The sequence below is a fragment of the Capra hircus genome, chromosome 19, assembly GCF_001704415.2.
Source record: "Capra hircus breed San Clemente chromosome 19, ASM170441v1, whole genome shotgun sequence".
NCBI lineage: Eukaryota > Metazoa > Chordata > Mammalia > Artiodactyla > Bovidae > Capra > Capra hircus.
In genome coordinates this window covers 18,122,679-18,131,613 of record NC_030826.1, presented here as the reverse complement: position 1 = coordinate 18,131,613, position 8,935 = coordinate 18,122,679, and the positions used below count along the sequence as shown (strand labels likewise).

At 54.6% G+C, this 8,935-nt stretch overlaps 1 protein-coding gene across 1 annotated transcript; it reads left to right on the top strand.

Annotated features, from left to right (window-relative positions):
* On the top strand, positions 208 to 2,092 carry LOC108638254. The gene has a single exon (XM_018064265.1). The coding sequence runs from the start codon at positions 466 to 468 to the stop codon at positions 1,045 to 1,047; it is 582 nt and encodes a 193-aa protein (XP_017919754.1). The 5' UTR covers positions 208 to 465; the 3' UTR covers positions 1,048 to 2,092.

Here is an 8,935-nt window from a genome sequence, read left to right as displayed (position 1 = left end):
GGGAGGCGGCGGCGGCCGCCCCCAGGTCCCAGGCAGGTCGAGCGAGGCCCCGGCCCCCGGCCTGGCTTGCGCGGGGCCCTGGAACGTCGGGGTGCTGGGCCCGACTGGCGGATGTGCCCCCGGACCCCCAGATGCAGCGCGGGGCACGGCCAGCGGTGCGAGCGGCCTGGCCGGCCTTGCGCCCGGCGGATCTGAGCGCAGGTAACCCAGGCGGTGCGGCGCTGGGCCTTGCGGGCGCGGCGTGGGATCTTGGCGAAGTTTCTCTGCATGGAACTCTTGCGCTCAGCTGGCGGTGGAGGGTGGGGAAAGGCTAGGTCCCCGCGCCTCCCCCGCCCCAGCCCTGTCCTTCGGCCTGCGCCCCGGCGGCCCGGACGCCGCCGCGCGCTGGGCGTCGTGTAACTCTTCGAGGGCTGGTCTCGGAGCCGGCTGGTGGACGTCAGGCGAGCAGGATGCTGCCTTTGGGGGATGCCGCCTTTGAGGGATGCCGCTTGGGGAAAACCCAGCGCCTCAGCTCTCTCTCTCTCAAGCGCGTGGAAAGTGGGCGGCCGGATCCACCAGGAAGCCCGTCGGGGGCGCAGCCGGAATCCGAGACGCGCGGGAGCTGAGAGCTGGGTCTTTGCGGGCGAGATGAAGGTGTCGGTTCAACTGGCCTACAAAGTCCCAGTCCTCGGCCCCCAGGACCGACGGCTCCTCCTCGCCCCTCGCCGTTTTCTCCTGGGCGGACGCGAGCTCGGCTCCCAAGGCGGGGCGGGGACCCGGGCCGGGCCGCACCTCGCGGGTCCACACCGGAGACGGGGTGGCGGGGCGCGCTCGCCGCGGGTTGTGTGTGGAAGGTTCGAGGGATCCCTGCGCTTGGCAGGAGCGGTGGGAACGCACTCAGAGGTTCGAGTTGGTCCCTGCGGGCGGTTGGTGTCCTCCGGGTGGAGCCGGATCCTGGCCGCGGCCGACCTGGAGGGAAGGGAGAGACGGCGCCCCGCTTTCTCCCCGGCCGAGCCGATTCGCCTACGGGGCCCTGCCCTGCTGGGCTTTCCGGAGCCTCCACCTTGAGCTTGAGGGTGGTGAGGACCGCGCGAGGACTAGAGTTGCCCCGGGAATATGGGCCGGGATGTGGAGGTTTAGCCCCTCTCTCTGAGCTCCACTACCATTTCTTTAAAGATACATTTTTGTGGGTGTGTTCTTAATGGCCAGCCTTTTGTTCCCTGACCTAGGCAAGATTGTGCTGAACCGCCCCCCCCAGTCCTCTTAAAGTTTTCTGCTGAAATTCCCTTCTTAAACTGTTTATCCAATAACTTTGTTTCTACCTCTTCCTGCAAAAGAAAAACCCCAGTAACCCCTGAAACCTCTGCGTCTGCTTGGTGTTGGAACTTTCTGTTTATTTTTGTTTGTTTGTATCGTGTTTGGGCTGTCTTGGCAGTGGGGACCTTGGGAAAACATTTGGGAACATGCCGGGAGGTGACCTGAACCGTGCGAAGGGCCAGTTGACAAAATAGGGCTCTTTGGGCCCCTTCTTCCTGGCTTTGGAAAACAGGATAGATTTCTGGAAGCAGGGAGGAGGGAGAAACCCGCCCTGCCAGGTTGGCCCACCTCTTTCAAGGATGTGGAAGGTTCTTCTAGAATCTTCTCTGACTTCTGTGGGCCCGTGTGGAGGAGACCTCCCAGGAATCCTGCCACACCTGTGTCCCTGTTCCAGTGGCCATGTGGGGGCCTGAATGGAGGGGACACCTTGGGCTGTGGGGTCACCCAGGTAGGGTTGGGCCCGTTTGTGAGCCCAGGAGTGGGCAAAGCCTGGGAGTGGGCAGAGCCCGGAACTGCTGTTGACCAGCATTTTTTCCGTGTGAGCTTTGTCCTGCCAACTGTAACCCGTGGAGCATGCAAACACCAGAATTGTGGGAGGAAAGAGTTTCCTTAGGGCCATGCCTCTAAACGTACAGACATGTTCAGTTTTGGGGAAAATTGTCTGGGAGGGGACTGGTGGGAACTTCAGCTGGAGTTGGTGGTTGTTGTTTAGTCACTAAGTTGTGTCCGACTCTTTGGGACCCCACGGACTTGTAGCCCACCAGGCTCCTCTGTCCATGGAATTCTCCAGGCAAGAATGCTGGAGCGGGTTGCCAGTTCCTTCTCTGGGGATCTTCCCGACCAGGGATCGAACCCAGGTCTCCTGCATTGCAGGTGGATTCTTTACCACTGAGCCTCCTGGGAAGCTCTCAGCTGGAGGGTTTTCCCTAATTAAAGAACAGGGTCTGTTCGGAGTACTGAGTCAGGCTGGGAAAACAGAGTTCTCTCCCTTTGAACTCATGCCTCTCCCGGCCCTGGGGATCAGTATCTTAAATGAAGTGGAAATCTCTAGAATATTGCATGGTCGTAAAACACCCGCAGGACTGGTCTGGAGCAATGAGATGCAGAAAAGCTTTGCAACCACCCTGGAGGTGACGGGCGTGGAGGATGAGGGGCATAAATCCCTGGAAATGAGAGAGTGCCCAGGTGGCCGGCAATTTTCTAAGTCTGTGCCCCCTTCTTGTGGGCTGCTCAGAGTTACAGGGATTTTTAGGAATCGCCTCGAGCTTCATTTCTGGGGCGGGGGAGTGAGTGATTTGGTTTTTCCTTGGGTTTTTTTTTCTCCTTTGCAAGATGTGATTGAATCAGTCCAGCCCTGGACTGGTCTGGCCTCCAGCACCGAACTATGCTGCGATTTAGGCAGTTGTATTTAGGAATTGAGAGCTTTCTGATTTCCCGCCCCTTTTGAATTCTCAAAGGTTCCTGAGGCTGCTGCCTCCTTCCACCCCACCCCCACCCCAATCCATCCCTCTAAGCTGGATAGCTAGAAACTTGGTGGGGGAAGTGGCTTAAATGGGGAGCTTGTTTGCCCTGGAGCTGCCTTCAGGAAGCAAGATGGGAAGCTGGTGGGAGGGGAGGATTTTAGCCAGACCCCCAGGGAGACCCAGGGAAGATTCTGTGAAATCCCCCTGCCTACTGGAAGGAAATGTGCATTCCCTTGATTCTTAAGTAAATTGCAACCTGGTGAATAATTAACCTCACCCATTTAGCTTTTTTTTTTTTTTTAAGAAAAATAATATCCAAGCCTGTGAAAAGATGAGAGATCAATTTTTGTCCAGCCCAACTGAATGGACAAAGGAGTGTTGGGAGGGGCCGACCCTCTCGCCGCCTTACTAAAAGGCTAGCGAGCAACTCTGATGGTTGAAATTCTGATAGTTGAAAATCCCTCCAGGGTTTCTCCGGTGGCAGTTGTAGAGACAGCCTCTGAGCTGCCTCCCCAGGTCTCTTTCAGTTCCTCTGACCAAAGCCAAGCTGTCAGACAGCAACGGTCAGGATCCTGGCCCCCCACCCCCACCCCCCCAACTTTCTGTAGCAACAGCTTGGCCTTCATTCCTGCACGGAGTTGATTCTGCTGTCAGGCCGGTTTGTGGCTCTTCATGGGCTGGTAAATATTTGGCCTGTCTCTGTTCTTTCACACAGAAGGACAGCGCTCCCGATCCGGGTCTGTGCATGGATGTCCCAGCTGTCAGAAGCAGGGATCCACTGGGGGTCCATGAAAACTTTTCTTGAAGCAGCCCAGTGTGAGGGCCACAAAGGCGGATTTGGGGTCCAGATATGCTAGAGTTGGGCTTCCCTGGTGGCTCAGATGGTAAAGAATCTGCCCGCAATGCCGGAGACCTGGGTTCAATCCTTGGGGTGGGAAGATCCCCTGGAAGAGGGCATGGCAACCTCCTCCAGTATTCCTGCCTGGAGAATCCTCATGGACAGAGGAGCCTGGCGGGGTCGAGTTGGAGGCCTCCTAACTGCCGCGTGCCAGCTGGGTAGCCTTTGACAAGTAACTTCTCTGTGTCAATGTCTTCTGTTGTACATGAGGGTTCTGAGACCTCCCTTGTAACACTGTGGAAGGGCTTATGTGAAAAGCGCAGGCAGAGTGCCTGGCACATACCAGTAGACCTTTGAGAGTCCCTCTTATTTAGAATAAGCCCATGGCTTTGGGCAAGTCACTTAACCCACGGGGAACAGCAGCTTTGTAATCCTAAAGTGGGGTGATGTCTGGGACCCCCTTCACCTGTCGGAGCTTATTGTTCACCAACCACGTGCCAGGGCCTGGGCCAGGCTGGGGAGACAACCGTGGGTAAGATAGTCATGGCCCCTTCTGCCCACTCCTGTCTGTACCCCAGCTCTGAGAGCAGACGAGGGGTGTGGTGTGTCCTCTTATTATAGCTGAGGCTGCAACTCTGAGGGGCAAGACTCCCCCGGGATCTCACAACTGCCTTTGGGGCTGAGGGAGCAGGAAGCCCAGCCTTCTAGGTGCAATAGAGCCTCCTGAGTTGGAGCCAGCCCCCAGTGAGCTGTGAACAGGGAGACGGGTGGGTCTGCTTCCTTAAAGGAACCCTGGGTGTGCAGAAGTGGCCACCTTGCACATCTACTGTGCCTTTCGTCCAGCCTGAAAGGTCCCAAGAAGGCCCCCAGGAAAGGCGAATTGCCTCAACTGCTCTTGGCCTGCTCACTCACTGGCCATCTTGACCAACTTGGCCAGCCTGATGCACTCTAGTGGGACCAGTCGAATGGGGTGCAGAATCGAGGGGGGAGGGGAAGGAAATACTTCGATATTCCAAAAAGTGCTGCAGAGTAATCAGCATGGGAAGTTAAAACATCAGGATTTCCTTGGACTTCCTTATGCTTTTTTATGGCCTTGTTGTTGTTTTAGTCGCTTTGTGACCCCAGGGACTGTAGCCCCCCAGGCTCCTCTGCCCATGGGACTTCCCAGACAAGAGTACTGGAGTGGGTTGCCGTTTCCTTCTCCAGGGGATCTTCCCCACCCAGGGATCAAACCCACTCTCTCTTGCATTGGCAGGCAGATTCTTTACCGCTGAGCCACCAGGAAAAGCCCTTTTTATGGCTTAGTGGTGTTTTTATTCTGCGTTTCAAACTGGAGGTTGAAGTAGACCCTAATCCCTCCAGCCCAGGGCAGTGGGCAGGGTTTGCAGGGACACCGGACAGGTGACTTCTCACCCACTGAGCACTCCCTCCACCCCCACCCTCCTCCCCTCTGGCAGACTCTGGCGAATTTTGAAATTGCCCTGGAGCCAGACCTCTTGTGTTGGCTGCCCAGGAGGACTGGGAAGGAGGTGCTATGTGGAAAGAACCATTGCCTGATTTTAATCTCAGCTCTGCCACTCTGGGCCTGAGATCCCCCTTTCTCTGTCAAGTGGGGTCTGCACCAAATACAGCGCATACCCCTTGTAGCCTAAACATCCTAAGGTCTGGAGCCCAGAGGCAGCCTGCCTGGAGGTGCAGAGGAGGGCATGGGGCTGAGACCGTGGGAGGGTTGGGAGCAAAACTGAGATGTGCAGCTGGGAAATTTGGATCAGTCTTTGAGGATTTTGTGGTTCATTCTCATGCAACGAGCTTCCTCTCACTGGATTTCTGCCCTGGGGTGTGTGGGGCTCAAGGAGAAACGCTGGCTTCTCCTCGGTGATGGAGGCTTAAGTTTGGGTCTTTCAGTGCTGTCTCCACGTCCACCATGAGGCAGACCTCTTCCCCCAACCCTTCTGAAAACAAGTCAGTTGCAGCGCTGCCTACATGCTGACGGTACCTGGTTTTGCAGGAGGCTGAAGGCAGGCGTTGGGGAAAGGGCGATAGCTTTGCAGGCTCTCCCCTGGACTAGCTGGGTGACCTTGGGCCCGTGACTTGCCTTGCTGGGACTGTTTCCCCATCAGTGATGATACAAGTCCAATACAGGGGTCACATAAGGAGGCCTGGGTGAAACGCTGCCAGGCTCTTGGTGGGGGACCGGTGGGTGGTGGGGGGAGTCCCAGTGGCTGTTCTTAAGTGACTCTGTAGCTCACCCCAGGATCTGTGGGGCCAGCGAAGGAACCTCAGGGAAGTACACCCTGAGCCTGGCAAGCCTCCTTGCCGCTTTGCTGTCTGGGGAAAAAACATTGCAAAAAAAGCCACGTGGGGGTGGCGTGGGGGTTCCCGTTTCTTCGCAGAGATAGGCCTGGTATACCCTAAGAGGGGAGGGTGGGGCGTGAAGTCACAGATTCTTCCCCTTGTGAGTTCATTTGATCACTTGTAAGTGAGAGCGTTTGAGTAAACTCGGGGAGTTGGTGATGCACAGGGAGGCCTGGCGTGCTGCAGTCCATGGGATCGCAAAGAGTCGGACATGACTGAGCAACTGAACTGAAGTGAGAGCGTCAGGATACTGTTCTCGAGAATCCTTTCCTAGGGAGCTTGCTGTTGTGAGCTTAAGAACATGGAAAAAAAAAACTGTGTCTTTGCTCTTGGAACCAAGAGGGCGATTCAACAGATACTTGGAACCAAGACTTGCGTATAAGCAAAATGTTGGTCTCCAACTTGCCTGGCCAGACCCCTGTGTATCTGGGAAAAGTCAACCAGCCCACTTGCTCTCAGCTGGCCAGTGCAGAGGCTTCCTCCCGCCCTGGGCTGAGCCTCTCTAGCCCCCAGCCCTGCCTCTCCTCCCGTGTCTAGGGATAGCAGGCGGTCGCTTTGTCGCCCAGGTCTGGGTGCATGCGAACCTTGGCCAAATCGCTGAATGTTAAAACATCTGGCAAAATATCACATTTCTACAATGGGCCTTTTCTATAGAGCTGGGGATAAAGTGGGAAGTGTTGGGATGCTGGGAAATTACTTAAGCTTTGACAGTGGAAGGAGCAGGGTCTAGGATCCTGACTTTGAACAGAAGAGGTGAAGATGGAGTGGGGAGGAAGACGCCTTCAAACAGAAGTAGGGCCCCAAGAACCAGCTCCCCCTGTTTCCAGAGCCGGTGGGGGAGGGGGGCTGCGGTCAGCCTGCCTTGGCATCCTCCCTTCCCACGTCCTCTCATGGATTTTGTTGTAATGAGACAAGTCCTGACAAATATCCCGTCGCCCTTTGGGCCGGAGAGCTGTAAGGCGTCCTGCCTGGAAACCCAGCCCCATTCACTGGGGAGCCATAATTAGGCAAGAGAACAGTTCACCGGCCCTTGATTCAATAAAGACCCTTTTATGATGTTGGTTTTTCCCAGAAAAATAATACCACTTTGCCCCGTTTATTGCATTTAGATGTGTAATCGTATTAGGGCTCAGCAGCCCCGGGGACCGAAGTTCCGCAGTTGGGGTTTTCACCAAAGGCTGTTAACCCGGTCTTCAGAGGCAAACAGTGACCTTGGGAGAAAAAAAAGAAAAAAAGACAAGGACAGGGAACATTTTTGAAGATTTCTCTCTCTCTTGGCATTTCAAGGACGTTTTCTGCCGTCTGGGTGAGAGGCGACCCGGGAAAGAAAACTAGAAAGTGAAACTAACTCTTCTGGCCAGTGTCCCTGCAGGCCGCGGCCCTGCACGGCCCCTCCCTTGTCGTTGACCAGATCTGTCAGTCAGATGGATGGCACGTGCCCGGCAGAGGGCTGGAGGAAATGTCAGCGAGGATGCCGGTGGCTCGGCCCCAGGAGTCGTGGTGCCCCAGCACGTCCCCACTGAGACGCGTCGCGCCGGCAGGGCGGCAGGTGGCCGGCCTGGGCGTCCCCCAGGCCCCGCCCTGTAGGGGTAGCCAGCCCTGACTAAATATAGTCCTGGAGGGCGAGGCGGCTCTCGGTTGGTTGGAAGGGTTTGCTTGCCCCGCCCCCTGATCACCGCCACCTTCCAGATACTTGCCTACCGGGTCTCTCACCTGCTGGTCCCTTCCCCCTGCAACCATCCCCTCTGACCTTCTTCCCCCAGGCCTAGTGTCAGGCAGGCTAAGAACCTCTGCTCATCACTCCTGAAGTAAAACCCCCTCCTAGAAACCTGCCCAGTGCCGGGGTGTTGGTACAGATCACCAGCGGTGTCCAGCACCTCTTTCCTAATTTGCGGTTGGTTTAGAAATCTCAGGCGATGAGGAAATTTATGGGAGTCATTCGTGGGCGTGCTCTTATTAAGAAATAGGGCAGGACCTTTCATTAAAACCGTGTTGCCTTAAAAAGGGAGCTATCCATTTAATTCCAGGACATCTGATGGGGATGTTACTGAAATCTCTTTTCAGATTGTACCCTTTAATGCAGAAGAACTGCATTATCTATTTATAGATACTAAAATGCATACTAAAATATTCTTTCATTGTCAGGATTTGAGGTGTGTGCGATTTTTTTATTCAGTCTTAAACTTTAGATTGTGGGGGGGAAATGCTATTATTTTGTGTGTATATATATATATATAATTGTTTTTTTATTCCACACCCCCCACACAGGAGTATAATTAGAACATCTGAAACCAGATTATCCAATTAGTAGTTGTTATTTAGTCGCTAAGTCATGTCTGACTCTCTGTGACCCTATGGACTACAGCATGCCAGGCTCCTCTGTCCTCCACTATCCCCCGGAGTTTGCTCAAATTCATGTCGAGTAAATTGGTGATGCTAGCCAGCAGTCTCATCTGTATCCAATTAGTACATTTTTCTAATTAACTGTTGGGAATTTGTGATGAGATAAATTATTTTAGATTTCCAATGAAACTTTGGCCACAAGGAGGTACATGAGGGGAGAGATGGTGGGTTTTCAGTTTTGGCTACCACCTACTCACCTGCTCCCCACAGATTACCTAATTTGCCTGCTGTTAGGCAGCAGCAGTGACCAGGAAACAGTTTTATTTTCCTTGTCCCGAGTAGAGTTGGAAACATTTCTCATTTATGATGGCTTCTCTCTGCTCCTGACAGTGGAGCAGGCAGATGAAGCTGGGGTTTAAATACTACTTTTGTACATTTTTCAGCAGTAACATTGGTAGCTGTCCTTCGGACAAAAAAACAAATTTGTGATGATCTGCATTCATTCATTTTGTGTCTTCTTTGTGCCTTGTGTGTGCTTCCTGTGCCAGGAGGCTTGGCAAGGAGAGGGGGCAGCCTGCAAGGGTGGGGACCTCCAACCAAGACCAAGGAATGGGGTCAGTTCACATTTGGTAACAGTGCC

Bases quoted from the DNA above. Each gene is read 5' to 3' on its own strand.
- LOC108638254 (XM_018064265.1), top strand. From the start codon at position 466: ATGCCGCCTTTGAGGGATGCCGCTTGGGGAAAACCCAGCGCCTCAGCT.